Consider the following 17436-nt stretch of genomic DNA (forward strand, 5'->3'; position numbering starts at 1 on the left):
AAAACAGATGTTGGTGAGGATGTAGAGAAAGGGCATAAGTGATTTATGGAGTATCCTGTCAACCTGAAAATACAAAGCCACAGTGAGGGGCAAACTGCAATCCAGGGAGCAGCACAGATTCAGGTAGAAACCCAAACATGGCCCCACTTTAAGATGAAAGCAGGGGGTTTTATGAGACAAGGGGAGTGTCTCACCCCTCTTGCAGTGTTGGTGAGAATGCAAACTGGTGCAGCCACTCTGGAAAACAGTATGGAGTTTCCTCAAAAGTCAAAAGCCTCTAAGTATTTACCCAAATACAAAAATACTAATTCAAAGGGATACATACATCCCAATATTTATAGCAGCATTATTTATAATAGCCAAATTACGGAAAGAGTACAAATGTTCATGGACTAATGAATGGATAAAAAAGTTGTGTGTGTGTGTGTGTTTACATATATATATATATATGTAAACACACACACACACACACAATGGAATATTAGCCATAAAAAAGAAGGGAATCTTGCCATTTACAAAGACATGAATGGAGCTAGAGAATATTATGCTAAGTGAAATAAATCAATCAGGGAAAGACAAATATCCTATGATTTTATTCATATGTGGAATTCAAGAATTTAAGAAAGAAAACAAATGATCCTAAGGGAAAAAGACAGAAGCAAACCAAAAGCCAGACTCTTAACTACAGACGAGAAACTGATGATTGCTAGGGAGGATGCAGGGGTGAGGGGGAGATGGGTAAAATAGGTGTTGTGATGAGCACCTGATAATGTACGTAAATGTTGAATCATAAATTGTACACCTGAAACTAATATTAACCAAATGAAATTAAAAAAAAAAAAAAAGAATCTGAGAGAACATGCCAAAGATAGAGAGGAACAAGGAAGGGTGTAATTGGGGACCTGGCCCAGGAGGCCTCTGAGCTTTCTGTAGACTCCAGGAGTATTCATGCTCTCTATTGTGTAGACAGTCAGCAAATAGGGATCCACAGGCAGGCCATGTGTGAGTTATTTAAACATCCTCAGGCCTCAGTTGCCTAACCCATTAAAAATTCTTTCCTTCCAAAATTGAGGACCAGACCAGACTCTGGGTGTGACGTGCAGGAACTTGGAGCCTGCAGGTCTGGCTCATGGTAGCTTTGACTTAAGAGAACATGTGGCCAGCCAGATACCTGACCCTTGGCAGGCCCTCTATCAATGTTCATTCAGTATGAACTCAAAAACAGTTCAGCTCATGGCTGAGAGAGGACAAGAGTTATAGAGTTACCCCAAAATAGGGACATATTTTCTTTGAGCAAGAGGAGGAAATGTGAGTTCAAGATTTAATTGACAAAATAATTAAAAGGTTGAGAGTTTACTGGATGTGGACTGTTTATCTTTTCCCTTCTTATAATGATTAAATGGCTCTTTTTACTGCCTGCTCTATGAGGAGCCACTGAGGTCCTAAATGGTTAGAGACTTCATTTCCTGAGTTCTACTAGAAGCCTGCCTGCAGCATCTGTCCAGCTGTGTAAACACAGGGTAGGGAGCAAGGAAACCACACCTTACTTTTCTCCATCCCTGCAGGATCTAAAGACCCACTCGGTTGAGATCCCTCTCATCCTTCTTCTAGTCTAGCCAAAATTTGTTTCTGAACAGTTTCCTAGGTTGAATGTATAGCAGGCCAAGGAAGGTAAATCCCAAAGGAATGAACAAATAGGAGTAAGGAGAGCTCGTTCTCTCCTTACCAACAAAATGTGTTTATCAAATTCAGTTGGGACTTCTAGGCAGGGCTGGGACCAGGGTAAGGAGAGTGAGGCATTCCACTTAAGCCCAAAATTGCCAAAAATCTTAATAATCAGATAAGTATTTTAATGCAACCAGATTATACTCTAAACAGTATTTTTTAAAAAATCAGGGGTGCCTAGGTGGCTTAGTTGCCTAAGCATCTGACTCTTGATCTCAGTTCACTTCTTGATTTTAGGAGTGTGAGTTCAAGCCCTGCACTGGGCTCCATCCTGGGCATGGAATCTACATAAAAAAATAAAAAAAATCAATATTAATTCAATGAGGGACAAAATATCAAAATTTTATTTTATTTTTTAAAGATTTTATTTATTTATTCATGAGACACACACACAGAGGCAGAGACATAGGCAGAGAGAGAAGCAAGCTCCCCTCAGGGAGCCCCATGTGGGACTCTAGGATCACACCCTAAGCCAACAACAGAGCTTAACCACTGAGCCATCCAGGTATCCCAAAATATCAAAATTTTAAATAAATACAGGATCAATAGGTTAATTTTATCTATACACCAGGGTCCATCTGGCTAATGACATGCATGCTGCAGTGTTTAGAGGTGAAGTTGTCCTCATTCTGCAACTTATAGCCTCCAAATGTACCAAATGCACCAACAAACAGTTCTAATTTCTCCACAATCCCACTAATACTTGTTATTTTCCTTTTTTATTTTTTATAGCTATCCAAGTAGTTAGCTATGAATGTATCAAAAAGTAAAAGGCATGGACAGATGGACAGAGGGATAGATTGACAGATGATAAAGCAAATGAAACAAAATGTTAATTGTTCTACATAGGTGGTGGGGACACAAGTGCTTACTACACAATTTTTTCCATCTTTCTGTTCAAATTTTTTATATTTGAAACTGTCATTATAAAAATAGGGAAGAAATTATGTATTTCCCCCACTCCCCTGCCCTAGTCAGACCCTCATCACTGACCCTGACAATAACTACAGCCTCTTGGCTGATCTCCTTGTAGAAGGTGACTTTTGCACATCTAATCAGGGCTCCCGGTTTGATACCACCACAGGTGCTGACTGCGCCTGATCTAGGTGAGAGGTGACTACCCAGCTGCATTCCCAGCAGCCCTCTTTAGACACTGCATCACACTAGCATCTTTGTAGGTCCCTGAACACCCTGTGCTACCTCTACACTACTATGCCTTTGCTCATGCTGTGCCAACTGCTTTATTCTCCCCTAAATGCCACCTCATCTTTAAAATTCCTCCCAGAAGAACACAGGAAACACCTTTTTGAACTCAGCCACAGTAACTTCTTGCAAGATACATCCACAAAGGCAAAAGAAACAAAAGCAAAAATGAACTATTGGGACTTCATCAAGATAAGAAGCTTTTGCACAGCAAAGGATACAGTCAACAAAACTAAAAGACAACCTACAGAATGGGAGAAGATATTTGCAAATGACGTATCAGATAAAGGGCTAGTTTCCAAGATCTATAAAGAACTTCTTAAACTCAACACCAAAGAAACAAACAATCCAATCATGAAATGGGCAAAAGACATGAAGAGAAATCTCACAGAGGAAGACATAGACATGGCCAACATGCACATGAGAAAATGCTCTACATCACTTGCCATCAGGGAAATACAAATCAAAACCACAATGAGATACCACCTCACACCAGTGAGAATGGGGAACATTAACAAGGCAGGAAACCACAAATGTTGGAGAGGATGCGGAGAAAGGGGAACCCTCTTGCACTGTTGGTGGGAATGTGAACTGGTGCAGCCACTCTGGAAAAATGTGTGGAGGTTCCTCAAAAAGTTAAAAATAGACCTGCCCTACGACCCAGCAATTGCACTGTTGGGGACTTACCCCAAAGATTCAGATGCAATGAAACGCCGGGACACCTGCACCCCGATGTTTCTAGCAGCAATGGCCACAATAGCCAAACTGTGGAAGGAGCCTCGGTGTCCATCGAAAGATGAATGGATAAAGAAGATGTGGTTTATGTATACAATGGAATATTCCTCAGCCATTAGAAACGACAAATACCCACCATTTGCTTCAACGTGGATGGAACTGGAGGGTATTTTGCTGAGTGAAGTAAGTCAATCGGAGAAGGACAAACATTATATGTTCTCATTCATTTGGGGAATATAAATAATAGTGAAAGGGAATATAAGGGAAGGGAGAAGGAATGTGTGGGAAATATCAGAAAGGGAGACAGAACATAGAGACTCCTAACTCTGGGAAACGAACTAGGGGTGGTGGAAGGGGAGGAGGGCGGGGGGTGGGGGTGAATGGGTGATGGGCACTGAGGGGGGCACTTGAGGGGATGAGCACTGGGTGTAATGCTGTATGTTGGCAAAGTGAACACCAATAAAAAATAAATTTATTATAAAAAAATTAAAAAATTAAAATAAATAAATAAATAAAAATTAAAAAAATAAAAATAAAAATAAAATTCCTCCCAGAGCTTAAATATGGTAGGTTTAGCATTTACCTCTGAAGCCTCCTGAAGCCCCAGGAGAATGCAGTAAACAGCTTTCTTAAAAGGCATAAATTTACAAGGACAAAGAAATTCAGACAGGAGACAAGAGCCACCAAACGTTTGAAACGAGCAAGGACATAAACCCAAGAGTCATCATGAGCTCTTCGTACCAGGTATCTTCCTAAGCACTCTTCTTGGTCTTCAGAAAAACCATATGCAGTAGGTACTTTTGTTATTAACCCCCTTTTACAGGCACAGAGAGGTTAGGTCACTTGGGCAAGTTTCCACAGCCACAGAGCCAGGATGTAAACCCAGATGGTATGGTCTCACAGTCTATGCTAGGACCACTGTATGTCTGCCATGAGAGGTCACTTGCACAGCAGACAAAGCTGAGGCCTGCAGCACTAGGCAGACCAGAAGCAAACAGAACCAGAAAGACTCAGGAACCTAATATACCTGGTACTTCTGAAATCTGAAGTATGAGTGAGGCTGAAAAGAGTCTGGATGGAGTCAGACTTCCAGATTCCCTACTGTACTGGGTTGAATAGTATTCCCTTGAAATGTTGTGTCTTTCGGCAACCTTAGAATGTGGCACCATTTGGAAGTAGGGTCTTTGCAGTGTAGTTAAGAGGAGGTCACAATAAAAAAATTAAAAATAAAAGAGGAGGTCACAATGGAGTAGAGTGGGCCCTAATGCAATGACAAGCATCCTTAAAAGAAGAGACAATGGCACTGAGGGGGGGGGGCACTTGATGGGATGAGCACTGGGTGTTATGCTATATTTTGGCAAATTGAACTCCAATAAAAACAAAAAATCTCAGCCCCTGGAAAAAAACAAAAAGAAGAGAAAATGGGACACTGAAAGAGAAAGCAGCTGTTTGAAGACAGGCAGAGACTGGATGATGCTACCACAAGCCCAGGAATGCCAAAGACTGCCAGCAACCACCAGAAACTAGGAAAGGGCATGGAGCAGACTCTCCCACTGGAGTCTCTAGGGAGAACCAACCCTGCCCACACTCTGATCTCAGACTTTTGACCTTCAGAACTGTGAGAGAATACATTTCTATTGTTTTAAGCTATCTGGTTTGTGGTGCTTTCTTATGGCCAACTGGTCTACCCTGCAGAAGACCAAGGGATTGTTCTCTGCACACACTGATATACTCTGGACTTGAGAACCCCAGTAGAGAGGAATCAGACCACAGGACAAAGTGAGAGAGTCCAGAAGAGTTCCATCTCTTTCTGCCACCCAGCCAGTAGTCCAACTTCTGCCTCCCAAGCAGAAGACCAGAGAATTCCTTCTTGGGAAATGGAGCAGCCCAAAGGATCTACTGATCCAGATATTTAGGAAGTCTCCAGCCAGATGGCTCTATGAAGCCTATCGTTGGCAAATCCCAACACGCCCAGATATAGGCAAGACAGGCAGGGACAGACTGGCAATCAAGAGAAAGATCAACAGGGATAGGGAAAGGAGATTCAAGGAACAGAAGCAAAGCAGGGAAGGAAGGAAGCTTGGGAAGCTTTGGAAAAGAGCCATAGTAGTAGCCTGAGAGCTGTGCTCACATGAAATCAGGGCAGAAAGTTTAAAAAGAGCTCCTGGAAATAAAAAGTATTGATGGAAGATGTAACATTCCCTAAAAAGGAGGAAGGTAAAGTTAGGGAAATCACCTGAAAAAAAAATTAAGGCAAAGAGAAGGAAAATGGAGAGAAAATATAAGAAAACTAAAGAATCACTGCATAAGTTCTATCAAACAAATTGGGGTTTCAGGGCAGAGAATAGAAAAAAGGGAAAGAGGGATGCCTGGTGGCTCAGAGGTTGAGCATCTGCCTTTGGCTCAGGGCGTGATTCCAGGTCTGGGGATCAAATCCCACATCTGGCTCCCTGCAGGGAAGCCTGCTTCTCCCCCTGCCTATGTCTCTGCCTCTCTCTGTGTGTGTCTCTCATGAATAAATAAATAAAATCCTTAAAATAGGAAGGGAGAAGAAATGTTGGGAAATATCAGGAAGGGAGACAGAACATAAAGACTCCTAACTCGGGGAAACGAACTAGGGGTGGTGGAAGGGGGGAGGAGGGCGGGTGTTGGAGGGGAATGGGTGACGGGCACTGAGGTGGACACTTGACGGGATGAGCACTGGGTGTTTTTCTGTATGTTGGTAAATTGAACACCAATAAAAATTAATTAAAAAAAATAAAATAAAATCCTTAAAATAAAAAAAAGGAAAGAAATAATTCAAGACAACTCCCCAGAACCAAAGGGCAAGAGTCTCCAGATTGAAAAGCCAATACACGGTATGGTCAAATACAGTAGCCCCTGGACACATGTGGCTAGTTACATTTTAATATAAATGTATTTTTAAAAAAAGATGAAATCAGAAATGCGGTTCCTCAGCCATACCAGCCACATTTCAAGTGCACAACAGCCTCATGTGGCTGGAGGAAACCATATTGGACAACACAGAGAACATTTGTGTCACTGCAGAAAGGTCTCTCAGACAGCTTTGCCTCGAATAATGGATGAAGGCACACCATCAAGAATGTTCAGAACACCAGGGATAAAAGGAAGATTCCCCTAAGCTTCCAGAAATGGGGTGGGGCTGAGGTGGTACAAGAAACAGGTCACATACAAAAACTTAGAGATTAGAGGGCATCGAGTTCTTAAAACAATACCAGAAGCAACACCCTGTGTCTTCCAGGTCAAGTGGAAAGGAATGGGAGAGAGAAAGAAAAAAAAAAAAGACTCTGTATCTTCAAATTCAGAGAGAAAATTCTAGCCTGCATAGAATTCTATGTCCAGACCATCAATCAAGCATGAGGGTAGAAAAGAGGTATATTCAGACATGCACATCTTAAAAAAGAAGAAAAGAAAAAAAATGTACTCCTTTGCATCATTCTAATGAAAGCTACAAAAGGAGAGAGAAAACCAAGAAAGAGGAGCCACAGGAACAGGTAATTCAATACAGCAGAGTACAGAGAAGGGAGTGATGCTCCGTGTAAAACGATGATGATGATGGATAGAAAAATAAAATTTTACAAAAAGGAAATATTGATTCCAAGTAAAATTAAAAATTGTCGAGAGAAAGAAACAGGAACATAGACGTGCAAGTTGCTCAACTATGAATAATAAATACTTACATCATATTGATGAATCACTGAATAGGAATCAAATTCCCACCCCTGCTTTGGGAGGGTGGAAACTGGGTGTGAGCAAGAAGATATTAGCAACCTCAACTCTCAGCTTCCAAGTAATCAAGAAGTAGCAGTAAGGAGCATGACATGTAATGACATGGTAGTAAATACCAGAAGAAACTACTAAACTGGTTGAAAATGGACTCTGGAGGGGAAAATGGGAATGGAGGTCCAGTGGAGCAAGGCACCACTAATTTTGTTATAACCAATGTAGTACTGTTCAACTTTTTAAAGCATGTACATCTATACATTTGATTTTTTAAAATAAATTTTTAGAAGCCTCAGACCAGGTATCAGCTCCTCCTAACCCACTTCGGAGACAAGTGTGCTTCTCTGTGCTCCCAAAGCACCAAGGCTTACCTTCCACCATATTGAATCAGTTTGTTCATGGGTCTGACTTTTCCCCACCAAAGGCATCTCTTACCTGAGTTCCAGAATGGTGCTCAGAAAATGTCTGTGGATCTAAACAAAAGCCAAGACAAGAACCTTCCTGCTGACCTTCCAGGCATGTTTGAGGTTCAGATAAACCTCCTGATAGCAGGTGTTGGGAAATTCCTAAATGACAAAACCATGGGCGATCCCTGGGTGGCGCAGCGGTTTGGCACCTGCCTTTGGCCCAGGGAGCGATCCTGGAGACCCGGGATCGAATCCCACATTGGGCTCCCGGTGCATGGAGCCTGCTTCTCCCTCTGCCTGTGTCTCTGCCTCTCTCTCTCTCTCTCTCTCTCTCTCTGTGACTATCATAAATAAATAAATAAATAAATAAATAAATAAATAAATAAATAAGACAAAACCATGAGTTGTATTGGTGGAAGTCCATGTGCTGTTTCCAATATGTGTTTCACAAACAGCCACAAAACACTCACAAAAAGATGTTTTTACTGAAGGCCTAGTGTGTGTTGAGCAGTGTGCTAGGCCCTGAGTGGGGCCAACATTAGTCTCAAAGTCATCCCTGTCCACTGAGGGCCCTTGGGCTCCATCCCAGCATTGGGACTAATGAGCTTGTGGGACCCACATCAGAGCTCAGGTTACCCAAACAAGCCTGAGAAGCAGCTAAATAAACACATTAGAGCATGAAGCAGACAATCCAGTTCCCACCCTTTGCCTCCCAAAGCACAGAAGGTGTGTATGGATCAGGCCAGAAGGAAAAGCAAGGTGAGAGATGGCAAAATGCTCAAGCCAGAACTCTTTGATATCTCCCTCTCTCCTTCTTTCCCCCACCTCCATCCATCCTCAAGGCCTGTACATTTCTCTCACAGAATGCATCTCCTAACCACTACCACTGCCGTCATCCTGGCCATGCTGCCATCATCTTTCTCCTGAATACCTAGCAGAGTTCCCAACCAGCCCCCCTCTTCCACTCTGCCTACTCCCAGATAGTCTCCACACTGCCACTTCAGGGAAAGAACATTATCTCACTCTCCCACTGAAGGCCCTCTGGTGGGTTCCCCATATACTAATAAAAGTTAGACTCCTGCCACTGGCATCTGAGGTCCCTGCCATCACCACCTGCTGCACTCACTGTCCTCCAACCACATGAATCTCGTCATTGTCAGATGAAGCCAAGCCCTGTCCTGCCATTTGTATGAAGGTGTTCCTCATGACAGTCCTTCCTATAGCAAAAATCTGGGCACAATGCTTTCTCAATTTGGTTTCAACTGTTGCACAAAAAAACTCTTGAAATTAAGTGTGTGTGAGGGGCCTATTGACACCTTGACCATTACTTTTCCCTTCCCAATTCTTTTTTTAATTTAATTTAATTTAATTTATTTATTCATGAGAGACCCAGAGAGAGAGAGAGGCAGAGACATAGGCAGAGGGAGAAGCAGGCTGCCTGCAGTGAGCCCGATGTGGGACTCGATCCTGTTACTCCAGGATCACGCCCTGGGCTGAAGGCAGGCACTAAATGCCTGAGCCACCCAGGTGTCCCTCCCTTCCCAATTCTTGACCCTCTTTCAGGCTTCTTTTCCTTCCTCAGGTAAACTGTCCAATATGACAGCCACTGGGTTATTGAGCACTTCAAATGCAGCTGCTCTGGATCGAGATTTACTATAAAGCTTTATATGAATTTACTGGATTTTGAAGACAGTATAAAGAAAGTAATACATGTAATTATTAATTTGTATATTGGTCACATATTTAAAATGATAGCCTTGGGATATACATTGCATTAAATGATATATACTATTAAAATCAATTTCATCTCTTCCTTTTTATGTTTTCAATATGGTTATTAGAAAATTGAAAAGGCATATGTGATTCACATCATAGTCCTGTCAGACACCATTGTAGACTCTCCCACTTGCTGAGGGCATCACTAAGATCTGTACAAATGGCCAGGAAAAGAAGGGGGAGCTGTGTGGCCAGAAACAAAATTACCCTCAACAAATCAGAGAATGAAATGCAGGGCCAAGTCTGAAAACCCTTTTGATGTAATATCTTTTTCTGTAATCCCAAAACACTAACATAATCCATCAGGGAGAAAGCATGGGGGCTCCTAGGAGACAGAGAAGAGAAAAATAAGATATTATGTGTCAGAGATCTCTTTTACAAATAAGAAAAATCCAATGATAATGAATATAAATGGAAAAAGAAATTACTGGCTCTAATAATCATGTTGGTTTCCCTCCCCAACATTTTTCCCTGACAGTGCAAGGTGGCCAGCAGCAGCTCCAAGCTCACATCCTCATAGTTTAGTAATCAAAAAATGGAAGAAAAAAAATAATCAACCATGTCTCTTACCTTACCTCAATTGTTCTAGCAAAAGTTGCAAGTCTAACCCTCACTGGTCTGAATCAAGCACATGCTCACCCCTAAACCAGTCACTCTGACTCTGATTGGCTGAGCCTGGCTTGCCTGCCCAACACCAGAGTAGAAGAATAGAGTCAATCTATTGATAAGAAATGAACTTGGAGTAGGAGAGGGGTGCTTCACAAAAAAGGGAGAATAGAAGCTGGAAGGCAAGATTAATAGATGTGGTCATACAAAGCCTCTCACTTTCAATCCTATCATGCATGGCTCCCAGGACACAAAGTGAAAAATAGGTAGTAGTTTCTTTCAAATTGCAAAGAACAGAGATATACTAAGGTGGCCCTCAGTAATGGTAGTTTATTTCAAGGATACATGGAAATGTGAAGACACAGAATATCAACTATATTGGAAAGGACACATCTAGCTTCAAACAATAGTGACAAAGACATTTAATTATCTCCCATAAAAAAGCTTCTGGAGGTAGGTAGTGCCAAGGATTGGTGAAATGGAGTCATTCAAAACAAAACTCCTTTAGTTTTTCAACTCAGTCATCCTCAGAGTACCTCCCCTCATGGCCGCAAGATGGCTGCTGCAGCTCTGAGCATCACATCTTCATATAAATATGGGAAAATAGGGGATCCCTGGGTGGCTCAGTGGTTTAGTACCTGCTTTCAGCTCAGGGCGTGATCCTGAAGTCCTGAGATCAAGTCCCACATCGGGGTCCTGGCATGAAGCCTGCTTCTCCCTCTGCCTATGTCTCTGCCTCTCTCCATCTCTGTGTGTCTTTCATGAATGAATGAATGAATGAATGAATGAATAAATAAATAAATAAATAAATAAATAAATAAATAAATAGGGATAAAATAGGAAGGGAAGGTGGGGGTGGTGGTAAAAGGAGTTCTCTCTTCACACACTTCTCTCTTATCATGGAGGATAATGTTTCCCAAAAGCCTATAGAAGATTTCCCTTTATGGTTCACTGGCTAGAACTGTATCATATATCCACTCCTAGACTAACTATTGGCAAAAGGAATAATGGCCACATTTGGCTTTCACCAGTGATGATCCATACCCTATTGACTTTGCCATTCAAGTAAAATTTCTGTTGTTTTAAGCCACCAGCTTACAGTAATTTGCTATAGTAACCTTAGGATACTAATACCAGGGTTACCCCTAGTGTGGTATGGCAAAAAAGGGGGAGTGTGCTCGATGCTCACTTCCAGTGGGTATCTTCCAAACTTTTTGCTATAGTTAGGTTATCAGACAGCCATAGTTCCTAAAAGAGAGACACATTTGTCATCTCAGGAAGTGCCAGCTCACTACAAAAGAGCTCCAGAAAGTGGGAGAAACCAAGGTGAGGAAGGTGGTATGATTCACATATCATAACAGCAAAAAGTGAGAGAAGAGGGGACACAAGAGAAGAGAAAGCCCCAGGAAAGCAGGAGAGGTATGGGACATTCAAGGAAGGAAGAAGTCATGCATAAGCAAACATTCTTCAGGTACCTGCTCTTGCCTAACACAGACATGGAAACATTCAGGTAGCCTAATCATAGAAAAAATGGTATTTCCTTATAAGAACTCAAAATCTAGCTAGAAAATACAAATCAATTCACTGAGGCTAGGATTTCTACTACTATGTTGAACAACAGTGGTGAGAGTGGGCATCCCTGCTGTGTTCCTGACCTTGGGGAAAAGCTCTCAGTTTTTCCCCATTAAGAATGATAGTCAATGTTGGCCTTTCATAGATAGCTTTTATGATACTGAGGTATATTTCCTCTATCCCTATACTGTGGAAAGTTTTAATCAAGAAAGGATGCTGTACCTTGTCAACTGCTTTTTCTGCATCAACTGAGAGGATCATATGGCTCTTGTATTTTCTTTTATTAATGTCAACTATCATGTTGATTGATTCGTGCATGTTGAACCACCCCTGCAGTCCAGGAATAAATCCCACTTGGTTGTAGCAAATAATCCTTTTAATGTACAGTTGGATCCTATTGGCTAGTATCTTGGTGAGTATTTTGGCATCCATCTTCATCAAGGATATTGGTCGGTAATTCTCCTTTTTGGTGGGTCTTTGTCTGGTTTGGGATCAGGGTAATGTTGACCTCACAGAACGAGTGTGGAAGTTTTCCTTCCATTTCTATTTTTTGAGACAGCTTCCGTAGAATAGGTATTATTTCTCCTTTAAATATTTGGTATAATTCTCCTGGGAAGCCATCTGGCATTGGACTCTTATTTGATGGGAAGTTTTTGATTACTACTTCAATTTCCTTGCTAGTTATGAATATGTTCAGATTTGTATTTCTTCCTGATTCAGTTTTCATAGTTTATAAGTTTCCAGGAATGCATCCATTTCTTCACATTGCCTAATTTGTTGGCATACAGTTACTCAAAATGTGTTCTGATAATTGTTTATCTTCCCGTGGTGTTGGTCAGGATTTCTCCTCTTTAATTCATGATTATATTAATTTGGATCCTTCTTGTTTTCTTTTTGATAAGTCTGGCTAGGGGGTTATCAATCTTATTAATTCTTTCAAAGAACTAGCTTCCAGTTTTGTTGATCTGTTCTACTGATCTTCTGGTTTCTATATCACTGAGTTCTGCTCTAAGAAGTCCTAGTCTCAGCAATCAGACAACAAAAAGAAATAAAAGGCATTCATATTGGCAAAGAAGTCAAACTCTCCCTCTTCGCAGGTGACATGATACTTTATGTGGAAAACCCAAAAGACTCCACCCCAAAATTGCTAGAACTCACACAGCAATTCAGTAATGTGGCATAAAATCAATGCACAGAATAAATCCCATTTGGTTGTATTTCTAAACATCAACAATCAACAATGAGACAGAAGAAAGAGAAATTAAGGAATTGATTTCACTTACATTGTACCAAAAACTATGAGATACCTAGGAATAAACCTAACCAAAGAGGCAAAGGATCTGCACTCTAACAACTACAGAACATTCATGAAAGAAATTGGGGAAGACACAAAGAAATAGAGAAACATTCCATGTTCGGACTGTAAGAATAAATATTGTGAAAATGCCTACACTACCCAGAGCAATCTACACATTCAACGTAATCCCTATCAAAATACCATCAATATTCTTCACAGAGCTGGAACAAATAATTCTAAAATTTGTATGGAACCAGAAAAGACCCTGTATAGCCAGAGGAACACTGAAAAAGAAAACCAAAGCTGGTGGCATCACAATACTAGACTTGAAGCTCTATTGCAAAGCTGTAATCATCAAGACAACATGATACTGGCACAAAACAGACACACAGATCAACGGAACAGAATAGAGAACTGGACCCTCAACTCTAGGTCAACCAATCTCTGACAATGAAGGAAGGAATATCCAATGGAAAAAAGGCAGTCTCTTCAATAAATGGTGCTAGGATGATTGGACAGCGACATGTAGAAGAATGAAAGTGGACCTTTTTCTTATACCATACACAAAGATAAAAGGATGAAAGACTTAAATGTGATCCAGGAATTCATCAAAATCCTAGAGGGGAACATAGGCAGCAACCTCTCTGATATCCCAGTTACAGCAGCTTCTTGTTAGACATGTCTCCAAAGGCAAGGAAAACAAAAACAAAATGAACTATTGGGACTTTATCAAGATCGAATCTTCTGCACAGCAGAAGAAACAGTCAACAAAACTAAAAGGCAACCTATGGAATGGGAGAAGATATTTGCAAATGACATATCAGATAAAGGGCTATTATCCAAGATCTATAAAGAACTTATCAAACTCAAAACCCAAAAAACAAACAATCCAGTCATGAAATGGGCAGAAGACATGAACAGACATTTCTCCAAAGAAGACATACCAAATGGCCAAAAGACACATGAAAAAATGTTCCGTATCACTTGGCATCAGGGAAATACAAATCAAAACCAAAATGAGATACCACTTTACACCAGTCAGAATGACTAAACTTAACACAAGAGGAAACAACACATTTTGGTGAGGGGAACCCTCTCCCAGAGTTGGTGGGAATGAAAGCTGGTGCAGCCACTCTGGAAAACAGTGTGGAGGTTCCTTAAGAAGTTAAAAATAGAGCTATCCTACGACCCAGCAATTGCACTATTAGGTATTGATCCCAAAGATATAAATGTAATGAAATGAAGGGGCATCTGCACCCCAATGTTCATAGCAGCAATGTTCACAATAGCCAAACTGTGGAAAGAGCTGAGATGTCCTTCAACAAATGAATGGATAAAGAAGATGTGATATATATATCACACATCACAATAGATGTATATATATATATATATATATATATATATATATACACAATGGAATACTACTCAGCCATCAGAAAGGATGAATACTTACTATTTACATCCATGTGGATGGAACTGGAGGATATTATGCTGAGTGAAATAAGTCAAACAGAGAAAGACAATAATCATATGGTTTCACTCATATGTGGAATATAAGAAACAGTGCAGAGGATCGCAGGGAAAAGGAGGGAAAAATGAATAGGAAGTCATCATAGAAGGAGAAAACCATGAGAAGACTCTTAATTATAGGAAATAAATAGGATTACTGGTGGGTAGAAGAATAGAATAATTTGGCGATGGACATTAAGGAGGGCACATGATGTGAAGAGCACTGGGTGTTGAACAAATACTGATAAATCATTGCACACAACATCTGAAACTAAGAATGTACTATGTTGGTTAATTGAATTTAAAATTTAAAAAAAAATAGCAATCTGGGGCATCTGTGAGGCTCTTTGGTTGAGCGTCTGCCTTCAGCTCAGGTCATGATCCCAGGGTCCTGGGACTGAGTCCCACATCAGGCTCCCCCACAGGGAGCCTGCTTCTCCCTCTACCTGTATCTCTGCCTTTCTGTGTGTGTGTCTCTCATGAATAAATAAATAAAATCTTTTTTAAAAAGAACTAAAATTGTTTTTATTTCTCTATCATTAAATACCATGCCTAGTGAGAGAGCATAGGAAGACATGCTTAGAGACTCCTCGGTGGCTCAGTAGTTGAGCATCTGACTTCAGCTCAGGGCGTGGTCCCAGAGTTCTGGGATCAAGCCCCACATCAGGCTCCCTGCAAGGGGCCTGCTTCTCCCTCTGCCTATGTTTTTCTCTCTCTCTCTCTCTCTCTCTCTCTCTCTCTCTCTCTCTCTCTCCCTCCCTCCCTCTCTCTCTCTCTCTCATGAACAAATAAATAAAATCTTTAAAAATAAGGAAGATGTGGTATATGTATACAATGGAATATTACTCAGCCATTAGAAACAACAAATACCATTTGCTTCAACATGGATGGAACTGGTGGATATTATGCTGAGTGAAGTAAGTCAATAAATAAGTCAATCAGAGAGAGATAAACATTATATGGTCTCATTCATTTGGGGAATACAAAAAATAGTGAAAGGGAATAAAGGGGAAAAGAGAGAAAATGAGTGGGAAATATCAGTGAGGGTGACAGAACATGAGAGACACCTAACTCTGGGAAACAAACAAGGGGTAGTGGAAAGGGAGGTGGGCAGGGGGATGGGGTGACTGGGTGATGGACACTGAGCGGGGCACTTGACAGGAGCACTGGGTGTTTTGCTATATGTTGGCAAATCAAACTCCAATAAAAAAATATACAAAAAAAAAAGAAGACATGCTTATTCATGAGCCTTTTTTTGCTCAGCCATTCTCTCCTGGCCTGCCAACTGCTAATACTGCCTGTTCCAGAGCTTCTACAGGCCACTCCCAAGGGCTTGCAGCTCTCTCCATGGAGTCTGGCATAGTTCTGGAAAGCAAAATCCCCACAGGGATACAACACACAGAATTCCTGGGTGGTAACAGAGGACATGTCTAAAGGATGAAAAAAGTATGGGAAGGAAAGAACTGGATATTGGCTTGAGTGAGCACTCTAAAATCAGCCAAAGGTCAACTCTGACCTCCTGAAACGGCCTTTTTCAAACAGGGGCTACCTATGGAGGCAGAAAACAGATGTAAGAAGACAATGATGCCAAGCAGACAAGGCCCAGGCTTCCCATTGGCTTCACCCAGAACATCTTTGTAAATTGTGGCTTAGACTTTCTTCCAAGAATGTAGTCAAGGGCCACAGAGCATCTCTGGGTTACAAAGTGACCTACAAACAGGGGCATCAAAGAAGGCAGAGAGTGGAAAGCAGGAAACAGCCAGGTCAGACCAGGCAGACATTATGGAGGAAATAAAGGGACAATTGGAACAGTATTGTTGGGGAGAAGTCATGGGAGCCTAGACCCAGGGTCCCACTCCAATCTGTCATTCACTCACTTGACCGTGGTCAAAATCCTTTCACTCTCAACTCATTGTCCATTACATAAGGAGGTTGTACTATATGTTCTCAGTACCCACATACTAGGATTCTATGAGCTGAGTTCTAAATATCCAAGGTTGCAGACCTAGAAGACAGAAATAGATGGAGGAGTGGTGACTGAAGTCAATAGCTAGATAGAGTATGTTGCAACTCAAATCAAGTCACCAATTACAACACATATCTGATGTTTTCCCACAGCACTGCTTTGCTGGCATAATCGTTGTTGAATATTAAACAATGACCTCAACTTGGCACACGAACTTTAAGAAGTTCAGATTATAATCAGACTAGTACACGCGGGTTGAGAATATGAACACAGCTCACGACAGAAACACACTTATGCAACAACTCTAGTGCCTGCCACTCAAAGTCAAGATTTCTTTGACAGTTTCAATTCTCTCAGAATATATACATTAAAGTAGAACTTAAAAGGCTGTTATGTGCACACCCAGAAATTATATTCACCTGAGAAAAATCCCTATGGAAGTTGACTGAAACATAATAGGCTCATACCCATTAAATTATCTATGGGACTGTGGGGCTTAATTCAACAAACCCCAGTGCTGGTGAAGTTACTTTAGCAATGACAAAAGCCAGAATTTTTCAAATACCTCTCACAGAGGAGACCAGGAGGGACACTTGGGTAGCTCAGTGGCTGAGCATCCACTTTTGGCTCAGGTCATGATCCCAGGGTCCTGGGATTGAGTCCCACATCAGGCTCCCCACAGGGAACCTGATTCTCCCTCTGCCTGTGTCTCTGCTTCTCTCTGTGCATCTTTCATGAATAAATAAATTAAAAATCTTTAAAAAAAAAAAAAAGAAGGAGACTAGGAGGGTGTAGCATTCCCTTAGTACTCTAATAAGCTAGTAGAAATGGATTTTTCTTTTCTCTTCTTTCTCTTCTTTCTTTTTTTTTTTTTTTGCTACACAGTAATTCAAAAA

The 17436-nt window shown here is 41.1% G+C and overlaps 1 protein-coding gene across 4 annotated transcripts in view; it reads right to left on the reverse strand.

The window, feature by feature from the left end:
• Positions 1-573: 573 nt before the first annotated feature.
• The window catches only part of ZSCAN25 (zinc finger and SCAN domain containing 25), a 79698-nt gene continuing 62835 nt past the window's right edge, over positions 574-17436 (reverse strand). For 2 of the 4 annotated variants that reach the window (XM_072753073.1, XM_072753074.1), the window contains one exon: positions 574-2009. In XM_072753073.1, the coding sequence (XP_072609174.1) occupies positions 1912-2009 (98 nt within the window). In that variant the 3' untranslated portion in view covers positions 574-1911. The remainder of the gene's footprint in view (positions 2010-17436) is intronic. The other 2 variants (XM_072753076.1, XM_072753075.1) reach the window with 1 other exon arrangement.

The sequence above is a fragment of the Vulpes vulpes genome, chromosome 3, assembly GCF_048418805.1.
Source record: "Vulpes vulpes isolate BD-2025 chromosome 3, VulVul3, whole genome shotgun sequence".
Lineage (NCBI taxonomy): Eukaryota > Metazoa > Chordata > Mammalia > Carnivora > Canidae > Vulpes > Vulpes vulpes.